The sequence below is a fragment of the Tamandua tetradactyla genome, chromosome 2 (genome assembly GCF_023851605.1).
Source record: "Tamandua tetradactyla isolate mTamTet1 chromosome 2, mTamTet1.pri, whole genome shotgun sequence".
NCBI lineage: Eukaryota > Metazoa > Chordata > Mammalia > Pilosa > Myrmecophagidae > Tamandua > Tamandua tetradactyla.
The window spans coordinates 198,651,107-198,673,619 of NC_135328.1; the positions used below are offsets into that span (position 1 = coordinate 198,651,107).

The following is a 22,513-nucleotide window of genomic DNA, read 5'->3' on the forward strand; positions in this document are numbered from 1 at the left end:
CGTCAGAGCCCTGATCTGGGCAAGGGAAGTTCAGGGACGGGAGGAGGTGGCCTAACCCCAGGAGACATCAGACAATAAGTAATAAGCAGAAATACATAATTCCAATCGCCATGAAGGAGACAAACAGGGTGCTGAGACCAAGAATGGAGGTGGCAGATCCTTAGATGGAGTCATCAGGGATGGCTTCTCTGAGGAGGTGACACTTTAGATAAAGGACAGAAAGGAGCCGGTATTATGAAGAGCAAGGAGAAGCATGTCTCAGAAAGTGGAAACAGCATGAGAGAAGGTTTTGAAGCTCAATGTAGTCTAGGAACTACACAGTGTAGCTGGAGAGGGAGCTGGCCCAAGGTGGGACTGGAGAGGTGGGCAGAGACCAGACAGAACCTGGGAAGCCGTGGGAAGGAGTTTAAGTTTAATTAAAATAAAAAAAAATTTATTGATATATAGTCACACACCAAATTTAATTATTTTTATCATTGTTTTATTTCATTTTTGTTATTCCAAGACAAATGGGAGATAAGCTATTGGAGGGACTATTTAATATTTGAGCAAGGGACTGAAGGTACATCTTACCTTCAATTATTTGCTCTTTCATTGGGCTTTCATCTGTTCACCCATTAATTCCTTTGTTCCTTGATGGATTCATGCATTCCTATGTCCAGAGAGCCTGCTGCTCTGGGCCAGCCACCGCATGGGCACTGGGGGCGCTGGAAAGAGCCAGACCCAGTCCTTGCCCTTGAGGAAAACACATCCCCACACATCCATTCCCCAAGAACTAGTCATACATACTGGTAGAAGGCACTGAGTGCCCTGTTGGAGAGGGGAACCGGAATCAGGGAAGGCCTCCTGGGGAGGCGCCTGTGAGTTAGACCTTGGAGGATGACAGAAGTAAATGAGAGCAACTGGGGGCTCTCCCAGGAGCAGGGACCAGTGTCTTTCACCGGTGCTCCCTAAGGCTGGCACCTGCCAGGGAATGCTAAATGTTTGTTAACTGAACATGTGGACCAAAGGCCAGCCAGGGAGTGCTGGATGGTGGAGATGATGCTGGCCAGCCAGCGCGAGACCACCCTTCCGAAGCCCCTGCCCCCCCACCCCAACCAGCTCCCTTGTGTCATCTTCCCCATCCCTCCTCCCGTTTCCCTACGAGAAAAGTACACCTACCTGCATCCCACTACTCTCTGCCACTCTGTGAGAACCCATCGCACAGACATCTGAGCCCACCCCCTCTCAGGCTTCTGAACCCTCCCCTGCCCGTACACAGAAACACACGATTCCGAAGAATACGCCCTGCGGTTGGTTCCAAAACTGCATCCATCGTGTTCATTGCCTACAATTGTACACACACGCATGCACATGCATATGCACATATACACGCTTCTGTGTTTACACACCCTCCCTTCCTTCCCACTGCATCCCAACACGTGCACACTTCTCCATCAAACAACCCTCCTCCCCATACATCTTCCTCCCCACCGGAAGAATTTTTTTCTAGGCCTTAGTTTAAGACTAAGGAAGTAACAGCTGTGGGAAGGGGAATTGACCCCCAAGTTGAGGAGGGGTCAGCGATCCCTACCAGCCTCAAAGGCTGATAGAAGATGGTCTCTGTTTCTCTAAGACTTGGGCAAGGGGAGGGCTGACACCCTTCCTCCTTCATTGTGACCCGAAGGCAAATTTTCTCTGAAATGTAGTTTCCCCAGGGAAGGTTCTTGGTCTACTCCCCAACCTCCCGCATCCCTGTGCCCCAGTGCCCAGGGCCCTGAAGGAGGCAAGGCAGGTGATGGACTCACAATGGCTCTTACATTTCCAGGTCAACTGGCTGTGAAAGTTTGGGTCAGACCTGTCTCCATCTGGGCCTCAATGGACAGAGAGGGCAGTGGGTTCAGTGATAGAGAAAAGTGCTTTCTAACCTCAAATCTAATGATTCTAAGAAAGCAGGTGCCTTGCGGGGGGGGGGGGGGGGGGGAGGGGTTCTTTGGGAAGGTGGTACTGGGGGCTTAGGCGGGGTGTGGGGTGGGGGACAGGGCTGGGGTGCTGGGAGAGGGCTGGGAGGGCCGATCCCTGGTCACCCCGGGGAGGTGGGAAGTGGGGCCGGGCGAGCCTAGGATCTGAGGGCCCCTTCCCCCCCCCCCCCCCCCCCCCCGCGCGGGCAGCTGGTTCGAGGCCGGGGCGTGACTGAGAGCTGTCCCCGCCGCCGCCGCCACCGCTGCGAGAAGAGAAGTCCGAAGCGGCTTCCTCCTCCCAGCCAGAGCCCGCGGCCGGCAGAGGCAAGCAGGACCCGGGTTCCGCCCCCGCGTCGGCCTCGCTGCGGCCGGGAGCCCCGCTGGATCGCCCCGGGGACGGGCACAGGTAGGCAGGTGGGGGGCTGGGAGGCGCAGCGCCGTGCCCCGCCCCCGGCCCGGCCCGGCCCGGCGACAGGGGCCTGGGGGAGCGAGCCTGGGAGCCTTAGGGTGGACAGCTGAAGAGACTTGGACCAAGAGGCTCCCGCTCAGAGAAGGGTCTGGGAAGAACTCAGGAGACCTGGAGAGTGAGACTGGATGCAAGTTGTGGAGGGGAACAGGGGAGGATTAAGAGGGTTCCCCAAAAAGGTCTGCTGGGGAAAGGGAAGGGGACCTGTGGAGTAAGTTTGATCGAAATTGGAAAAAGGGCTAAGAGAGTCGGGGCATGGGGAGTAAGGGGACCTCCCCAAAAATGGTCTGGAGGAGAACTGAAGGGACCTTGAGAGTGAGAATTTGTGGGGAAACTGAGGAGTCTAGGGAAGGGGAGCTAGGCGGGGGGACTGGAAGGGTCAGGTGAGGCAGTTTGCAGGAAAGAAGGGTCAAGGAGAACCATTTCTGGGGGACTCAGAATGTATGACGCAATTGTGGGGGCCCAGGAGATCCCCGATCGCCAACTGACAGAAGCCCGGGGTGAAGCCTGTGGCTTGGGGGGGGGTGGGGGGGCAGGCGGCCAGGAACGAAGCTCCCCCTCCCCCTAGACTCTCCCTCCCCGCCGGGTGGGAGGACCCGGGCCAGCGAGGAGACGCCTCTAGGCTCTAGAGGCGCGGGTCCCCTCTTCCTGGGGAAGTCCCCGCCCTCGGCAAGTCAGGCCTCTCTGGGTACCCGCCCCCCCGCAGTGGCGGGCTCTGTCCGCGTTCCCCTCGGGATCCGGGAATTGCTGGCCGCCCCGACGGAAATCCTGCCTTTGACCGTGATTGCCCGGAGGGGCTGTCTCCATGGCAACGCCAGGGAGGAGAGGCAGAGCCGGGCTCTTGGCAAATGCTGGTCTCCTTACTGGAGCAGCCCCTTCTGTCCTCATCACCTCCTGACTTCTGGGACCCCAGGCAGGGGCCGTTCGCCGGACAGAGGAGTGAGGCCCTGATGCACATCGTTCAGGGATCCTTCAGGGAAAACCTGCAGAGACCTGGGTTCTTAGCTAGTCTGGGCCTTTCTTTCATTGCTGTGTGACTTTGGGCAAGTTACCGGGCTCCTCTGGGCCTCACTTTCTGCATTTGAACAGTGGGGAGAAATGATCTCTGCCCCTATCCCCTATACCTGAATCTGTGTGAATCGGGTACAGAAATCAGTTTGGCTGAGTGTCCTGGGGAGCTTACAGGCCCTCGCTGACCCAGCTAGCCTCTCCTGCGCCTTCTCGACGGCACAGAGGGGGCCAGGAAGCCTGGGTCTCACTGATAGGGCCCCCAGGCACCAGCACACAGTTAGTATCTTATAAATAAGTAAGTGTCTGTGCATGTGTGGAGGGCCCACCGTGCGGAGTCACTGGGGGTGAGATCTGCCCCCACACCCAGCCAGCCTTCCCCTGGGTCATGGAGTCTCTCAGGGATCCCGAGGCCCTTGGCATCCTTCAGTCTGGTGGTGGGTGGGAGAGCAAGGCCCTGTTCCAACTTCACAGATGGGAAGATGGAAATTTGGGAGGCAGCGAACGACAGGGCCAGCCATTGGGAGTGGACTCCAGGGCCTCTTTCGCTTGTGACAAAGGGGTTCCCACCTAATCCCTGCCAAGTCCCATGTAGCCCTCTGGAGAGGGGTAGGGGTGGACACGGGAGTGGGCGCAGGGGGCTGTGTGTATCGGTGCTCTCTCCTGCTTTCCAGGGGGCGAGAAGCTGTGAGTGAGGGCGTGAGGGTGTGAGGGTGTGAATTTGATTCGGGCTCTGAGCAAATGAGCATGAGCATGTGAGTGAGCCCGTGTGGGTGTTTAGGAGTTCTCAGCAGCCACCTGGGGCCAATGAGGCAAAGGAAGTGGTCAGACCCTGGGGGGTGGGCTGAGCAGGAGACCCCAGAGTTGGGGAAGGAGGTGCCAGGGTCCTTCCTGAACAGAGCGGACAGGGAAGGGTGCCCCCCCCCCCCCCCAGGACTCGCAAGGGGACTTCCTTTCTGGCCACAATGTGGAATCTAAACTCTCATCTCCTCAGCTTCCCCAGAACATCCATGGGCTCCCATCTCCTGTGAATTCTGAGTCCCAGGCCAGGTGGGAGCTGAACTCAGACTCCTGTTTTAGAGGCTGGTGGGTTTTCAGAGACAGATGGGAAACCACTTTTACTCCCAAGTAGAGAAAACTCAGCTGGTACCTTCAGGACCATGTGGAGGAAAAAGCTGGTGTGGCACGTATCTGCCACCCCCACTCCCCACCCCCATCACATGCACCTGGCCCCACTAGGGTAGTAAAGTCAGAGTAGGGCCTTTCTGCTAGGGCCCGTGAGTGTTTGGGGTGGGGTGCCGGTGGGGGTGGGTGCTGTGAGGCCTCCAGAAAAGATAGTGTTCAATAAGAGGGATGGAGGTTCAGTGAGAGGTGGCGACCTTAATAAGAGGGATAAGGGCTCAGAAAGGGCCTGGGGTTCAGTGAGGAGTGGTGAGAGAACCCTTCCTTCATCAGGTCAGGTCTTAGTGAGGGGTGGGGCACAGAGGGGCTGGGGGTGGCCTGCAGATCTTAGAATTGCTTCCTGCCCCTCCAACCCTGGCCTGCCTCCTGCCCAGCCCAGAACCCTGAGGAGAAGCCGGAACTCTTGCAGGATGGTGGTTTCCTGCCACTGCCCCAAGTCCCAGTTCCCTTTTGGTGAAATCCCCCAGGCAGCTAAGCCAACTCAGCCCTCCCCACTGCACCCTGGGAACTTCTCTTTCTTCTCAGCCCGGCCCCACAGGCCATCCCCTCCACCCTGCCTTGGAGGGGTCTTGTTTAGGGAAAGGAAGGGAAGTAAAAGTTCATTGAGCACCTATGTGGGGCCTGGTACTTTCAGAGGCTTGGCTGCACTTCATGCTCAGAAGCAACCCCATGAGGCAAAGATTCATATTCCTATTTTACAGGCAAAGAAACTGCATCTCCGAACGGTGAAGTGCCTTGCCCGAGATCTCAAGCTAGTTGGCAGGCAGAGTAGAATTTGAGCCCAAATCTGTCTTCAGATGCATTAAAGCCCCCACATGGCTTTGGAAAATATGGACCTCGAAAAAGATGGGTGGGCCTGAGGTCCTATTTGCAGGGGTAGGGTCAGGCCCCACGCTTGGGTGGTGGGAAGCAGGCTCCCTGCTGGGTGGCCAACTGCCATATGGCAGGAATGGCATGTTCACTTGGCCAGAGGCTGGGCAGCAAGTGTGACGTTCGCCAGTCAGGGAGAACACAGGCTTTGGAGAACACAGCCATGGTGCTGGGAATAACTCTGGACCTGAGTTAATTGTCCTGGCTTTGAATCCCCTGTCTGGCTGCCTAACCTTGGGCAACTCGCTTTCCCCGACACACACAGACACACGCTAGGGGGGCGGACTGATGGATGGGCTCAGGGGGCCATTCTATCTGTGCTGCTCGTGATGCTCAGCCTTGCTTGGCCACTGCACACTGGGCAAGAGCCACATCTCATCAAACCCTCCCATCAGCTCTGCACAGAAGGTACAGATGCAGAAAGTGAGGCTCGGAGGGCTTATGTCATTCATCCAAGTTCACTGAGCTAATAAAGAGCAGAGCTGGAGCAGGGCTGTGCGGGGGGAGACACTGAAGGCAGTAGCACCATGGTCCAGGGCTGGGCTTCAGCTGTGTACACCCACAATCTGCTTTTGACCCTGAAGGGGCCCTGGGAGCAGACTCCTGTCAACCACACACTCAAGAAACATGTTCATAAATCAGACCCAAGTCTCTGCAGTGCTCAGAACTCTTCTGATCACTCTGAGCTGCTCCCTTTCTGGTGTTAGCAGGCAGCCTGGTTCAGCTTTGAGGAAAGAGACACCTGGGTTCAGATTCTAGGACTATAAAAATCAGTGATTGCCTGTGAGACCCTGGGCAGAGCACTTCCCTCTCTGGAATGCACTGAGGATTTAGGGAATTTGTGTACACAGAGCATGTAACACAGAACTTGGCACATAGCAGGTGTCATTAAGGAATAAAGGAACAGACGTTATTGCTTCTTACTAGGATTATGAAGTAGAACAGTGCTTGAGGTGGGTTTTAGAGCCAAATTAATTGGGATTGCATTTTAGTTTTCCCTCACTCACTATCTGACCTTGGACAGGTCACTTAATTTCCCCTACCTCAGTTCCCTTCTCTGAAAATAGGGGTAATAATAAATCCGCTTCCTAGGGTTATTAATTGAAACCAAACGTGGGAGTTGCTTGGCACAATGCCAGGCACTGAGTAGGTTTTTAATACATTGGCATTTTTTTTTTTGTATGCTGTATGGTAGGGGGCACATTTCCATTCTTTTTCCATGTGAGTATCCCCTTATTGCAGCACCATTTGTTGATTTTTTTTTTTGGCTTTTTTATTGTATAGTATAACATATGTACAAAGCAAATAAATAAAAAACAATAGTTTTCAAAGCACTCTTCAACAAGTGGTTACAGGTCAGATCCCAGAGTTTGTCATGGGCTGCCATATGATCCTCTTATATTTTTCCTTCTAGCTGCTCCAGAACATAGGAGGCTAGAGGGCTTAAAATTTTTTTATCACGACAATCAACTTTTTTTCCTTCTTTTTTTTGTGAAAAATAACATATATACAAAAAAGCTATAAATTTCAAAGCACAGCACCCAATTAGTTGTAGAACATATTTCAGACTTTGACATGGGTTACAACTTCACAATTTTAGGTTTTTACTTCTAGCTGCTCTAAAATACTGGAGACTAAAAGATATCATTTTAATGATTCAGCATTCATATTCATTTGTTAAATCCTATCTTCCATGCATAACTCCACCATCACCTTTGATCTTTCCATCCCTCTCTTTAGGGGTGTTTGGGCTATGGCCATTCTAAATTTTTCATATTGGAAGGGTCTGTCACTAATATGGGGTAGGAAGATGGAACTATGTGATGTTCTGGAGAGGCTGGGCTAGGTTTCAGGACTTCTCTGGACCAGGGACCCATCTGGAGGTTGTAGGTTTCTGGAAAGTTACTCTAGTGCCTGGAACCCTTGTGGAGTTTATATATTGCCCTAGGTGTTCTTTAGGATTGGCTGGAATGGTCCTGGTTGGGGGTTGGCAGGTTATGATAGGTAGCAAGGTCTACCTGAAGCTCGCATAAGAGCAACCCCCAGAGTAGCCTCTCGACATCTGTTGAATTTTTGTTTGGTTTTGTTTGTTTGTTTGGAAAGGGCATGGGCCCGGGTCTCCCGCATGTCATGTGAGAATTCTACCACTGAACTACCCTTGCACCACCCCCATTGGTATGTTTTTATTGCAAAAATTATAGGTTTACAGAAGCATCATACAGAAAATACAGAGCTCCCATATATACCCTCCCCCCATTAACACCTTGTATTAGTGTGGTACATTTGTTACAACTGGTGGAAGAATATTAATATAATTGTACTTTTAACCATAGTCTATGGTTTACATTAGGGTTCTGTGTGTGTGTTGCACAGTCGTATGGTTTTATTTTTAAGTTTTCATTCTACTAACATATATTCAACCTAAAATTTCCCCCTTTTAACTGCTTCAAATACATAATTCAGTGCTCTTTGTCACTAGCTGTTAATTATACTCACAATGTTGTGCTACCATCACCACCATCCATTACCACAACTTTTCCATCAACTTCAAACAGAAATGCTGTACAATTTAACCATTACCTCCCCACCTCCATCGTGGCCCCTGGTGACCTGTAATCTAGTTTCTGAATCTGTGCATTTGCTTATTCTAATAAATTCTAAAAATAAATTATTAGATTATTAATTTAATTAATAATTATTTTATTATCTCACTTATTAATATGAGTGAGATAAAACATTTGTCCTTTGTGTCTCACTTCTTTCACTCAGCATATTTTTACTAATAGATATTGCCACCCAGATTCCTAAGAAATCAAATTTCACCATTTCACTCCAAAGAACTGATAATGACTGTTGGGGATCGAGCAATGAGAGGAGGACGAAGCCTGGGGGCTGTTTTCATGCAGGTGGTTGCGCAAAGAGGACCTGACCTGCGCGCGCGCTCTCTCTCTCTTTTGTCTCTTTAGTTCTGTCTCCAACTCTTTCTCCCTGTCTCTGCCTTTCTCGCGACCTCTCATGTCTGTCTTTCTGCTGCTTTCTTTCTCTTTGTCTTTGTTTCTTTCTGGCAGATGTGCTGGCACCGAGTTGGCCAGCACTGGCTCAGGGGAGCTGATTCTGCTTGTCTCCTCCCAGACCCGCATTCAGTGAAGAAGTAATTTCAGTAGCTCAGAATCAGCCATGGTGGGAATAGTTGCACCACAACAATCAGCAAATGTTACAAAGCAGGGCTTTTTTTTTTTTTTTGAGAGCCAATTTACCAGCAGTCCATACTGTCTCTCTACCTCTGTCTCTTCCTTCTGGCTCTCTCAATCTCTTTCTCTTTGTCACTAGCGTTCGATTTCTGTCTGTTTCTCTCTCTGCCTCTTCTTTTTCTGTCTGCATTTCTCTCTCCTGACAGAGCCACATGAGCGTGGACACTTTGTGTGGCCCCCTCAATGCCCCAGGCCCTGCTGATGCCAGATCCTGCATCCCACACCATCACCCCACATCCCCTGACCCCCTCGGCACAGCCAGTTCCCAGAGACCCAGGCCCTGCCCAGGGCTTTGGCTTCCATCAGGCCCGGGATGCTGCAGCTCTGAGAGCTGCCCCTCTGCCCGCTGGCAGTGGGCTCTTGATTGGCTGCCAGCCCTGCGGGGGCTCTCCCTCAGCCCGCAGAGCTCCCTGCCTCCTCTTCAGAGGCTACAGTCTCTTACCCCACCTCCACCACTACCCCCACCTCCAGCTCCAGGCAGGCAAAAGTCACCTGATGGAGAGGCTGTACTTAGATATTGTTGGAACAGCATTGTAGCTATGTGTGTGGAGAGGTTGTATAAGTTTGCATCCAATGGAGAGGAACTCTGGGTGGGCCTGCGTCAGGGGGAAGGGCAATCCATACGGGTGTGCCTGTCCCCTGTGGGGACACTGCATCCATGCATCCTTACAGGAGAGGTTAGATCTGTCCCTGTCTGTGTCAGGCAGTGGGGAGAAGTGGTTGAGAGCTCAGACTTGGAGCCAGATGCCAGGATACACCATCCGTGTGACTTTGGGCAAGTTTCTAAACCTCTCTGTACCTTAGTTTCCTTTTTGATACTACGCCTCCTTACTTCATAGGGTTGTTGTGAGGATAAAATGAGGTAGTATATGTCATATATGCCCAGCGCAGTGACTGCCAGATAGTATGTGCTATAAATTCTTTATCTGCCATTCTTTTGGAGAGGCTGTGTGTGTGTGTATCGATGTGCAAAAGGGTGGGGGGCGGAGGTGTGTGCACGGCGGGGCGTGTATTGAAGATGTGTCTGTGATTCTATGCAGAGGAACTAGGAGTCAGCTGTGTATAGTGAGGTAACGTGTGTGTTTGAGAACATCTGGGGAGAGCTGTAAGGATCTGGGTACAGGCATGTGTGCAGTTTGGAGACGTGTGTGTCTCCCTGTGGGAAGACCTCCATTCTCACCCTGGAACTCTTGCGACCTTAACCACATCACTCCTCTCACCAGCCCCTGAATTCCCTTCAGCTGGGCCCTCAGTGCACCTCCCCCCTCTACCTCTTCCCCATGCCCTTATCTGCTCTCCCCTATTGCCTTCAGACATAGTGGTTTCGCCCCAAGGAGAGGGATGAATCTCGGGGTAGAGATCTCAGCAGTGGCCTGGTAAGCAGGGGCTGCTTTAGGCAGGCCTCACCTCAGAGTTAAGTATACCGCATGGGTGGTACTCCGCCCCCAACACACACACAGATACATGGGAGAACAGTTACAGGGAGGGGTAGGAGGTGAGCAGAGCTGGTGGGGCTAGGGTGGGGTCAGGGCACTGATATGACAGGCCATCGGCCAGGCAACTGGACCTAGTGGATCCAGGAAGGCTTCCTGGAAGAGGGGACTGGTGCTGGCTAAGAGGGGCAGGAACCCAGGAAGAGGAGGAGGATATCCATACGGGGAACCAGACTTGGGAGTCCAGAGAGAGACCAGAAGAGGGCCCCTGGCCCCAGGGCTTTCAGGCCCTTCCGGGGGAATGCAGGGTTCACTGGGTTGGTTCCACCCTACAACTCTCCATTCCTCTGGCCTCTTAGGAAACTGAGCCCTCTCGCCAGCCAGTTCCTCTCTGAGTGTTGCAATGGCAGTTTCAAGCAGGGGGCAGGGAACCCTTGCTCAATGACCAGCCTGCCCTGTCGCTCAAAGAACACAGCTGCCAGGAAAGGCTTGTTTTGAGAGCACACCCATGTGAGGGCAGGAGTGGAGCTCTGGGGGTAGGGGGCTCCCTGAGGCTGCCAGGGGTTGCCCAGCCTAGGCTGTGAGCTGAGGCAGGGTCCAGGAGAGGGGCTGGGTTTTAGGAGACAGTACTGGGGGAGGGGGGGTTCTGTGAACTAGCTGAGCATGGCCTGATTTGAATCCAATCAGACAGCTGCATCTAACACACAAAAACATGAGTGAGCTTGCGGGTCTGTGAGCCTAAGAGGCAGCCAGTGTGCATGTGTGTATATGTGTGTGTGCCACTGTGCATTAGAGCTTGAGCCGGTGTGAGAGCTGGTTCGTGGTGGTGAGTAGTGGTGGTGGCGAGCACACTCACATGAGGGATTGCTGTGAGTGTTGGTGTGTGGCTGTGTGCTGGTGTGAATTTGTGTTACTGTATGTCGTTGTGTGATGGTGTGTCAAGTGGATGTGAGTGTGAGGTTGGTGTGGCTGGTGTGGCGTATATGAGGGTGAATGTGTAAGGCTGCCAGGGCTGGTGGGCGGGAGAGTGAAGGCAGGAGTCCTGTGGAGGCAGGGCCCAGACCCCCTGGCTTCCTACGGAGGGCAGGGATGTCAGCAGGTCCGTTGTCTTCCATGTCCTTCTGTCTCCCCCTCAGGTTTCCGGCCCCTCCCGAGGACCATGCAGCAGCCCCTCTGACCCAGGAGTAGGGGCCTGAGGGGTGAGTCCGGGGAGTGGGGGCTGAGGGCTGTCGGGGTCAGGAAATGGGGTGGGGGTGGCCTTCCCGGGCCCCACAGCTCCTTACAGCCCCCTCCTCCCACACAGACCCCGTTGCTAGGTAACGGATGGGGGGAGCCGGAATGAGGCAGCTTGAGAGGCCGGAGGCTGGGCCCGCGACGGGAAATGGCCTTGATCCCCCTCTGCAGGGACTCTCCAGGTGCAGGCACACAGGCTTCTCACTCACTCACACGCAAGCACACACACATAAACGTAGGCATACAAATACACAGAGACACACACATATGCACAGACAGGCAATGTAACTCACGTGGATCTGCCCACATCAGTACGCACAGATACACATACAGAGACAGGCACCTACCCCCCACCCCCCACACACACAGCAGTGCACACAGACACAGAGACACCTACTCACAAGGAGGTGCACACACAGAGCTATGTGCAGACTCACACACTCACAGGCATGCACATACACAGAGCCACGCGCATGCCCAGAGGCCTGTATACGTGCATATAGACACAGACACAGACATTCACAAGACCTGTACATACACTCACACGAGGCACACACCCACAAGCACTCACCCATACTTAAAGATACACAAAAGACACAAATGCCTGAGCCCACAGAAGGAGTCACAGGAACATAGCAGATCAAAGCATAGGAGGCAGAATATATAAACTCAGCAACATCCTAATGTAGAAAACCAGCCACAGAGATGTAGTCCCAAGCAGATGGGAAGAGAAGTACTGAGGATGCACGTAGCCTCTCCCTCGTAAGCACAGCAAGGTCCTGCCCTACCTTCATTCCTCAGTAGGAGGACCCCAGGCCCGCGAGGAGATGCTGTACTCGGTGTGTGTGTGTGTGTGTGTGTGTGCACATGTGTGTGTGTGTGTACATACAGGCATAAGTGGGAACGTGTGTGAATGGTGGTGCACCCAGCAGGGCCGCCGAATGAGGCCTGCCTCTGTTCTGTAGTAGGGCACCTGGAATGGGCTGTGTGTTCTGCAAGAAGGTGGAGCCGGGGCCCAAGGAGAATGATGGCCTGGAAGAGGGCTCCCGGGGCTACGGGGCTGCAGATCGCTATGGCCCTGACCCCACCCAGGCCCGGTCTGTGTCCTCCTTTGCCCACATCCCCAACTACAACAACTTCTCGCCTCATCCCATCAGCCCTGCCTTCCTTGATGGGGGCACCAACAGGGGCATCTCAGGTGAGTCCAGAACCCTCTGCTCTTTTGAGTGCCATCTCCCAGATGGAAAGCCTTCCCAGGGTGGGAAGGATGGGCTTAGAGGTGTATGTCTTAATTCCATGGAGGGGGCCCAACTGTGAAGCCCAGATTAGAAATCCATCAGACTTTGGGAGTAGGAGTACTAAAGCAGTGGGTGTGGGAGGACCCTACGCCTGGCTGGGGAAAAGGACTCTACGGGTACAGCCCCCTTGGTGCCCCCCGTCCCATGCTCTACCCTGCTGAGTAGCCCTGACTCTGACAGGCCCAGGGGTGACCCTGTTCATCGCCTTGTATGACTATGAGGCCCGGACAGAGGATGACCTCACCTTCACCAAGGGCGAGAAGTTCCACATCCTGAACAATACGTAAGTGGCCAGGCCACCCAGCTCAGGACCTGAGGAGGAATCCTACCTGGTCCCTGTCCTCAGAAAGCTCCCAGCCTAGTGGGAAGCTGGACACACGACAATAACAATTCTGTGTAATTGCTAGTACGGGGGGTGGGGTGGCATGAGGAACTGTGGGTAGAGAGAGTCCCCAGACATGGTCTCCAGAGTGGTGGTGATCCAGGGCAGGCTTCCTGGAGAAGGTGATATCTAAACTGAGACTGGAAAGATGACTAGGCGTTGAAGGAAGAGGTGAGAACAAGAGAGAAAAAGAATGAGAATGAATGATGACTCCTAGAAGCCACCAAGTGGTTCAGTCTAGGTAGATCATAGAGTGAGGTACAGGATGGAGAGAGCAGAGGCTGGAGAGGTGGGTGGCAGCAGATCCTGCAGGGCTTTTGAAGCCATGTTGAGGAATCTGGGTTTTATTCAGAAGGAAATGTGTAGCCATGGGGGGCTTTCAGTGGAGAATGACCTAGCTGGCTGTCCACCACATCTCTAAACCCCAACCCAGCCGAGAAACCAGAGAAGGAATCCAGGAGGCTGAGATGTCCCCAGACATCTCCCTTATGCAGGGAAAAGCCCTCCTAGGGCAGCTGCAGTGGTTGTGGCAGAACAGACAAAAGTCTCTGGTGTGTGTCTGTGTGTGTGTCACCGTCCATTCAAGGTGAGGAGTTGGCAAAGGCCAATCTCCATCCAATCCTCTGCGTGACCCTGCTTGGCCCAGGGTGCCATTGACCAGCTCCCTGCTCTGTGCTTGCAGGGAAGGTGACTGGTGGGAGGCTCGGTCCCTCAGCTCTGGACACACTGGCTACATTCCCAGCAACTATGTGGCCCCTGTAGACTCCATCCAGGCTGAAGAGTGAGTAGGGGCTGGGGGGGGGGGGGGCGAAAGGCCAGCCCCACGGATAGGATCCTGGAGTCCAGACTCCAAGGCCACCTCTTGGGCAAGTCCCTGCTCTTCTCTGAGCCTCAGTCTCATCTATATATTTTATAAGGTCATTGTGAGAATAAAAGAAGAAGATGGTGATGATGATGGATTGATAGACAATACTTCTCTAACATGTGTTAAGTTCCAGGCACTGTTCAACGTGCTTTCATGTATTAATTCATTTAATGAGTTAGAAACTATTATCCCATTTTGCAACTGAGGAAACTGAGGCACAGAGAGATTAAATAGCCTGCCCCAGTTCATATGGCTTTCAAGTAGGTGGAACTAGCATTAACCCCTATAGTTTGACTGTATTTGCTAACCATCATGCATATTACCTGTCAGTGATAATAATGTACGAGCTTTAAAAGTAGTAGAGTGCTAAACAAATGCAAGGGGGGCCTCCTTAGAATGAATTTTATTAAGGGAGCAGGGAATTACCCTTCGTAGAACACCTTTCTATACATGAGATACTACTACAAGTATTTTACCTACCTTGATTCATTTAATTCTTACAATGTTATTGATTTTACTATATTTCCCCATTTTACAGACGAGGAAACTGAGGCTCATCAAAGCTTTCTTAACTTTCCTCGCATAGACATACATGGTGGTAAACAGAAAGGATCAGAGAGACTTTGCTGAGTGGGACTCACCAGGACCTGGCAACTGATTTGTTATGGGGCTATGGACAGTGGGAGGAATCAAGGATAACTCAGGCTCCTTGGGCAACTGAATGGTCTTGGCACTGTTTGCTAAGATGGAGAACACAGGAGCAGGTACAGGTTTGAAGTTCTGGGAGGAACCTCAGGTTGAGGTTCATAGGGAAGGGCACCCAGGTGGAGAGGCTGCCAGCAATAAGATATATGACCCAAAGTTCAGAGGGTAGGGCTGTCCAGGGGTTTGGGCGGGTTGTGCTTGGTATGAGGGTGCCAAACCATGCCCTGAATTAGCCCAAAGGAAGGGGCACCTTTTCCTAATTGGCTCTGAGTCTCCTTATGTGTTTGCTGTGACCCTGGTAGAGGGCACATCTGGGCTGGATGGAAATTTGGAACCTATCAGAGTGGAGATGATAATTGAAACTGTACAGTAAGGTGAAGGATGAGGGGGAAGAGTGAGAAAGTTGGCCCTAGGACCCAACTTTGGGGAAAGCTGTCTTTCCTTGAAGGAGGAAGAGTCACTGGAGGAGGAGGAGGAGAAAAACCAGGTGAGGCCCAATCAGACAAGAGCATAAGAGGGGAAGTTTCAGGAAATGAGAGGGAGTGTCAGAAGCTGCAAGCCACTGTACTTGACACTGAGGGTGATCCTAGTGAGAGAGACCTCAGAGCATATCAGTGTGGGTGGAGGCCAGACAGCTGAGCCAGGGAGGGAGTGGGAGGTGAGGAAGTAAAGACTCAAGTATGAAGTGCTTACTTTTTCAAGTGAAGAGAAGGTGAGAGATACTGCAGAATGTTGATGACCAGATAGGGCTCATAACTGTTCCCCTTGGGGAACGTAGAAATGTGGTCATGTTTGGAGGTTGGCAGAGAGAAGGTGCAGATGGGAGCTGTTGGGTAGGAGTTGGGTAGGAGCCAGAGCTTCAGCTGGGTGAGACCTTAGCCACAGAAATATGGCAGGAGACATAGAGGAGAAAAGAGCTGATAATGCTTTGGGTGGGGCGGGGCGGGGGTGGGCCTTGGGAAGGGTTCATGCTTGTGTCCACATCATGGGGGCAGTGTCACAAGGCTCTGAGAGGTTCCCAGTGCAGCATCATGGTTAATAACATAGGCCCTAGCGCAGACAGCTTGGGTTCCTATTCTGGCAACAGCTCAAGAGCCACGAGGCCTTGGGCAAGTTGCTTAACCACTAGGGATCTCAATTTCCTCATCTGTTTAATGGGGGCGGGTGGGAAATAATAGTATCTACCTCAGAGCATTGTTTCGAGAATTAAATGAATAAATATCTATTAGCACAAAGCCTGGTATTATTATATTATTAAGGAAGTAGCTAATGGGTGGGGGTGGGGGCAGGGCCCTTGGCTTTGAAAAACTGTGGGAATAGGTCCTAGCTACACAGTCCTCCAACAGTTCTGTCTTCCCCATCCTGCCTGCCCACCTGGACACCCCACTTGCCATTGCCTCCCCCTGCGCCCCAAACTGTACCTGGTGCTCCAGGTGCGGACTAACCATCTGAGTTCACTGAGACTGCCACCTCTGCTGATTTGGAAACTGTGCCCCTTTTCATTCTGTCCAGGATGATCACAGGCCAGTTTAGTGATCAAATGACATCTGAGGCTTCTGTGTGCCCGTGGTCACTTCAACTTGCCTAAAGTACTCGCACAGTTAGTTTAGGACTGCAATACAGTCCTGGAAAGAATCCCCAGGAGAAAGCAGGAGTGGTGAAGCCTGAAGTTGAAGTTGAGCCTTAGGACGACACCTAGAATTTAGAGAGCCAAGGAAAAGCAGCAGTCAGAGCTGGGAAGGAGCAGACAGTGAGGAAGGAGGAGAAGAGGAAGAAGGTGTCATTAAGGATGACAGAGGAGGAAGAGGTTGGGAGGTGGGTGTGAGGGGAGGGGTCTGAACGATTGCCTGGAGTCGTGGGAAAAGTACTAGAGTGGGCTGCAAAGGATTTTAGCTAGACCTCGTTAGCTTGCCTAGTGGACAGGCACGTATCCTCTCAGTGCCTCCGGTTCCTCATCTATAAAATGAGTGCATGGAGGGTGGCGCAATGGTGGCTCAGGGACAGAATTCTCACCTGCCATGCTGGAGACCCAGGTTCGATTCTCGGTGCCTGTCCATGCAAAAAAAAAAAAAAAAAGGTGGGGAAAAAAGAACATGTGCATGGAGAGGTGAAATGAAATGGACTAAGGGATCCATGGCAACTCAATGAGATCACTGGACTGGGTTTCTGCTCTAGCAGTTTCAATACAAGAGAAACCCAGAGTACTAGTAGAGAGGAGAAGCCTAATTTTTATCGGGCACCTACTACGCACCAGGCATTTTACAGTCCCCTTCTCTGTGACGTTCCCGACTAGGCAGCCAGGCAGGTGTGTGAGCCCCATTTTACAGGAGAGAAAACTGAGGCTTGGCTTCTGAGGGTGACTTTTTCCAGGAGGCTGAGTTGAAATTTGAATCTTGTGTACCTGATTCTTGTCGGTCCTTCCCTACAGGTGGTACTTTGGAAAGATCAGCCGGAAGGATGCAGAGAGGCAGCTGCTGTCCCCAGGCAATCCCCGGGGGGCCTTTCTCCTTCGAGAGAGTGAGACCACCAAAGGTGGGGGCAGCACCCACTCAAAGTCCCAGGGGGAGGCCTAGACAAGAAGGAAGCTGGGCTTGGGGTGGAGCCAAAACTGGGACAGGGTTTGAGGGGCGGAGCTAAGGCTGGGACTGGGTCCCCAGGAAGGGCCTTCAGACTTCAGAGGCCCCAGAATTTTGGGCCTCTCCCAGCTCATTGATTGGGGGAAGGGAGGGAAGCAGGCCCTAGGGTGCCCTTTCCCCACAGGTGCCTATTCCTTGTCCATCCGGGATTGGGACCCGACCAAAGGTGATCACGTGAAGCATTACAAGATCCGCAAGCTGGACACAGGCGGCTACTACATCACCACGCGGGCCCAGTTTGACTCCGTGCAGGAGCTGGTCCAGCACTATGTCGGTGAGGGCAGGCCCTTGGGTTGGCAGGGCCACAGATACCTGAACCAACAGATGATGTGTTGTGCAGATGGGGAGACTGAGGCCCAGAGAAAGGAAGGGCCTCCCAAAGCTGTAGTGACCGGGTCAAGACTCGAACTTCCCAGTCCAGGTCCCAGCCTAGAACCCTGCTCTGTGGGATTCACAGGAAACTGCAGCATGAGAACATCTCTAGCCCAGAAGCGCCCCCTAATGTCTGGGCAAGGAATAGGCCAGTTTTCCACCTCAAGCCTGAATCTCTTGAAACTTGTTGAGCATTTGTGCTGTGGGGATTTGGGGAAACAGCTCCCTCCCTCAAGGAACTCAGACTGGTCTGGGTGACAGACAACATAAATGGCAATAATAGGAGTAAAAATTCACACTGGGTCTTTAGTACATGTTAGGCACTGTTCTAAGCACATTAAATGTTGCATTATTGCAACTTCATCTAAGACACAGGGAAGCTAAGTAACTTATTCAAGACACACAGATTTTGAGCCAGAGACTGTCATTAATGTTGTGCTAAAGCACAGAGGTGGGGCCCTAACCCCAGGTGGAAAGAGCTACACAGGGGCAAGGAAAGAGGACCTGCAGGGCAGTGCTGCAAACCAGGTGGGACCGCATAATGCCTGGTCTCGAATGCTCCACCAAGGCACCAGGACTCGGCCCTGCAGACCATCACAGGGCTCTGAGCATGGGGTGACAGAGACTGGGCTGCACTGTGGCAAGACACTCTGGCTTCTAGGCGGAGCTTAGATACCAGGGGCAAGGCAGGATGAGGGGCCCTTTAGGAGACTGTGACCAGTGTCCAGGCAAAAGGTGATGGTGGCTAGGTAAAAGCAGGGACAGTCAAGTCGAGGAGAAGCAAAGGATTTTGAAGCTGGGTAGGAGGCAGAGTAGGTCTGACTTGATGGAGGGTTGACTGTCAGGCAGAGAGGGCTGTGGGAGGCCAGGTCCGGATTTCTGCCTTGATTGGGTAGGCCAAGCATGAGGTTCAGGCAGGGGTGAGAGTCTTTTGTCTACTTTTGCCTAGAATGCCCAACCTTATTTCCACCTGTCATGATCCCATCTTATCCTTCAAGGGCCAGCTGGGCCATCTAATGTGGGAGGGGCTCCCAACCCTGACAGAGATCCTGCCTCCCTCTTGGTGCCTCCCCCTTCCCTGGACAACAATCATCAGGTCGGCAGACTTAGGATCTGGAACACAGGATGGGGTATGATGAGGCTTGGGGGAGAGGGGCGTCCTGGCCCGCCTGTGACCAGGATCTCCTCGCCCTAGAAGTGAATGATGGGTTGTGCCACCTGCTCACGGCCGCCTGCACCACCCTGAGGCCGCAGACGCTGGGCCTGGCCAAGGACGCCTGGGAGATCAGCCGCAGCTCCATCGCGCTGGAGCGCCGGCTCGGCACGGGCTGCTTCGGGGACGTGTGGCTGGGTACGGGGGTCCCCGGCGCCTGGTGCGGGGGCCGGGGCCAGGGCTCCTCGCGCGGAGCGGGTCCCCTGACACGCCGCCGCCCGGCAGGCACGTGGAACGGCTGCACCAAGGTGGCGGTGAAGACGCTGAAGCCGGGCACCATGTCCCCGAAAGCCTTCCTGGAGGAGGCGCAGATCATGAAGATGCTGCGGCACGACAAGCTGGTGCAGCTGTACGCCGTGGTGTCGGAGGAGCCCATCTACATCGTAACCGAGTACATGTGCCACGGTGAGGGGCGGGGTCACGGGGCGGGGTCTGGGCGGGGCGGGGCTCGGGGCGAAGTCGCGCTGGGTGTCTCCGGAGCTGCGACGCGGGTGGTGAGGGGAGAGGGTCAACCCGTGGAGTCGGTGGGACCACGCGGGCGCTGGCAGCGGGGGCGGGGCCACGCTGGGTGGGGACGGGGTCGCAGCTGTGGGGGTGGTGACCATGGTGGGCGGGGCTTGGTGGGTGAAGGGAGGCTCTGTGATGACCGGGGATCTGGGCGGAGTCTGGGTGGGGCGTGGCCCGGGGCCCGGAAGCGAAGAAACAAGAAGTGAAGCCTAGTGAAGGTGTCTGTTTGAGGAGCCGCGGGTGAGGCATCCGCGCGGATGCCTGAGTGCCGGGCGGAGCTAGGTGAGAGGGCGGGAGCAGGGGGCGGGGCCACGTTAGGATGGATTCTGGCTAGGGGCAAGGCCGAGACAGGAGGCGGGGCCTGGAGCTGGGGGCGGGATCTTGCTGCTGATTTTCTGGGTTCCTCTCCCCCAGGCAGCTTGCTGGAGTTCCTCAGCGGCAAGGAGGGCCAGGATTTGAGGCTGCCCCAGTTGGTGGACATGGCAGCCCAGGTAAACCAGGAGAGCAGCCTTTATCTCTTAGATCCCCCCCTCCTATTAATCTACAAATCTCTATGTCCAGACACCCAACCTTCCTCTGGAAATGCAGGATCCCCCCGCCCCGTACCAGCTGTGGGACCAGAGACAGGGTGCTGCCCCACTCTGAACTTCAGTCTCCCATCTAGAAAATGAGTTTCAAACGGTTCCTGAAGCCTCTTGTAGCGCACACAGGCCATGGTGCCGTGAGTCCCCAACCACTTCCACTTCTCCACACCTTGGTCCCCAGGTAGCCGCGGGCATGGCCTACATGGAGCGCATGAACTACATCCACCGCGACCTGCGGGCCGCCAACATCCTGGTTGGCGAGCGGCTGGTGTGCAAGATCGCGGATTTCGGGCTGGCCCGCCTCATCGAGGATGATGAGTACAACCCCCGGCAAGGTGCCTCAACGCACCCCCCCCCCCAGAGCTCCCCAAAGCACCAAGGGGCTTATTTGAGGCCCCATATTCTCAGGAACCCTCCCCCCACTCAGGCCGTCTGAGACAGGGCAGCCCCTCCTGGTGCTGTTAGTGGCAGAGGCAATTCTGGGTTCAAATCCTAGCTAACCCCTGTGAGCTGCCTGCCTTTTCTCATCTGCGCAATGAAAGTTATCAGACAACAATAAGTCGACAGGTATTTATGTACCCACAATGTGACAGGCACTGCTGTAATGTGTGAGAGACAGTTAATTCCGTGCCTCCTTTTCCTCATCTGTAAAATGGGGGTAATAGTAGTATCTACCGCATGTATTTTTTTTTGTGAGAGTGAAATGAGTCGATGCACATAAAGCTCTTACAACAGTGCCTGGCACATGGCAAAGGCTATGCAAGTGTTGGCTGTTATTATTATAAGTATGGCGTCCTCAGACACCACGGCAGACAGCGGCACCAGCTTGTTTGCAAAGTGCCCAGCACTATGCTAGATACTGCCCAGACACTAGGTCCTTTCTGCTATTTCCAGAGACCCTGTGCTCAGGGTCCCCAATTCTAAAGACCCATTATCTTAATCCAGTTTTTCCAGGGGCCCCCTCACCACTGCCACCACCACCCCCCCCCATCCCTCACTTACTCCCCGCCTCCATCCTCTCCAGGAGCCAAGTTCCCCATCAAGTGGACAGCCCCAGAGGCTGCTCTCTTTGGCAGATTCACCATTAAGTCAGATGTGTGGTCTTTTGGGATCCTGCTCACTGAACTCATCAGCAAGGGCCGAATCCCTTATCCAGGTTTGCCAGGGGTGGGAGGGTGGGTGGGCATGGGGAAGGACTTCCTCCTGCAGCCCTTTTGGGAGGGACCAGGTGCCCTGACTGACGGAGCCCCCCCTCTAGGCATGAATAAACGGGAAGTGTTGGAGTCGGTGGAGCGCGGCTACCACATGCCATGCCTCCCAGGCTGCCCAGCATCCCTGTATGAGGCTATGGAGCAGACCTGGCGCCTGGACCCAGAGGAGAGGCCGACCTTCGAATTCCTGCAGTCCTTCCTAGAGGACTACTTTACCTCCACAGAACCCCAGTATCAGCCTGGGGATCAGACGTAGCCTACTTGGACACCAGCCACCTCTCTGGGGCGTCTACCAGCCCCAGTCAATGCCCAGGGCTCTACAGAGTCCTGGCATATCTGAGCAGACAGGACAATCTGACACCATCTAGGACAACTCACTTTTCTTTACAGATGGAACAAACAGTGGCCCAGAGCTCCTCCCTTGCCCACTTTGGCTGCAAGTACTGTTTCTCCCCTTTCCACTTAGGCCCCTACAGACCTCTAAGTCCCCACCCCCCAGCCCCAAATACTCAGATCTTGTCTGGTTATTTATGAAACTATGTATCCCTTCCTTTCCTTACCGCTTATCCCTGCTTTTCTACCTTCCTGTTGCTCTGCCCTGGTTCAAGCCCACAGAATTTGTCTCCTACTCTCAAATTCTGGTCTGGGTGGATGCTGTGTTTCTGAACTAGGGTCCAAGTCCAGGACTGAGGGAAAGGGCCACTGAGAGCTCACCCCCTTCTGAATCATATGTGTGTTTTTATTGATTTTGTAAATAAGGAAAATAACAGTATGAATCCATGAGCCACGAAAATCCTCTGAACGAGAATGTTGGTCAGCGGGAGGTGAGAGGGATGGTCTGGCTGTTGGGAGCAGGAGGGACAGGTGAGAGAGTGTCCCAGGGGCTCCCAAGCACAGGATGGGCACCCAAGGTCTGGAGCTTAGGAGATGCACTTGGGGACAAGCAGTGATCCTGAAGTCCCGCTGCTTGTCCCCAAGTGTGTCTAGAACCAACTGAGAGATGGATGTAGAAGGGCAACTGGAGATCAAAACGCGCCCTTCATTACTGATAGGCTTTTTACCTGTGCACAAAGGATTTACTAGCTCTTTACCTGATTTAGGTAGATTTACCACTCAGCACAGGTATAGCAGGACAATCGTAGATCTCCCCACCCAGAGGCAGGGGAGAGGACCTGTCAATCCCCAGGGCTCTACAGAGATACTGGGCAGCTGGCAGATCCTCCAAAAGAGGACAGAAGGAAGGCCTGAGAGTTAGTCTAACTCAGTGGATCTCACTTTGGGCTGCTTTGCCCAGAAGTATAGGGGCAGGGTTGTTTGTCACAAGGATTGGGGGCTGCTATTGTCATTTACTGGCCAG

General features: G+C 53.5%; 1 protein-coding gene across 3 annotated transcripts; it reads left to right on the forward strand.

Annotated features, from left to right (window-relative positions):
* Positions 1–2,165: 2,165 nt before the first annotated feature.
* FGR (FGR proto-oncogene, Src family tyrosine kinase) lies at positions 2,166–21,949 on the forward strand. 3 transcript variants are annotated; one of them, XM_077150652.1, is made up of 13 exons: positions 2,166–2,346; positions 11,287–11,349; positions 12,349–12,581; positions 12,862–12,964; positions 13,746–13,844; positions 17,062–17,165; positions 17,394–17,543; positions 18,840–18,992; positions 19,080–19,259; positions 19,776–19,852; positions 20,127–20,280; positions 20,970–21,101; positions 21,204–21,949. In XM_077150652.1, the coding sequence occupies exons 3-13, from the start codon at positions 12,362–12,364 to the stop codon at positions 21,410–21,412; spliced, it is 1,581 nt and encodes a 526-aa protein (XP_077006767.1). In that variant the 5' UTR covers positions 2,166–2,346; positions 11,287–11,349; positions 12,349–12,361; the 3' UTR covers positions 21,413–21,949. The 3 variants fall into 3 exon arrangements, with proteins under 3 accessions (XP_077006767.1, XP_077006765.1, XP_077006766.1); XM_077150650.1 differs by having other exon boundaries at positions 2,167–2,346; positions 18,837–18,992; XM_077150651.1 differs by lacking the exon at positions 2,166–2,346 and adding an exon at positions 2,428–2,524 and having other exon boundaries at positions 18,837–18,992.
* The last annotated feature ends 564 nt before the right edge of the window (positions 21,950–22,513 follow it).

What these genes read in the sequence shown, in the direction of transcription:
- FGR (XM_077150650.1), top strand. Translation starts at nt 12,362, where the DNA reads ATGGGCTGTGTGTTCTGCAAGAAGGTGGAGCCGGGGCCCAAGGAGAAT. An exon ending in TGGTGGACATGGCAGCCCAG is followed by an intron (nt 19,853 to 20,126) that starts GTAAACCAGGAG and finishes CTTGGTCCCCAG; the next exon opens with GTAGCCGCGGGCATGGCCTA. An exon ending in TGAGTACAACCCCCGGCAAG is followed by an intron (nt 20,281 to 20,969) that starts GTGCCTCAACGC and finishes CATCCTCTCCAG; the next exon opens with GAGCCAAGTTCCCCATCAAG.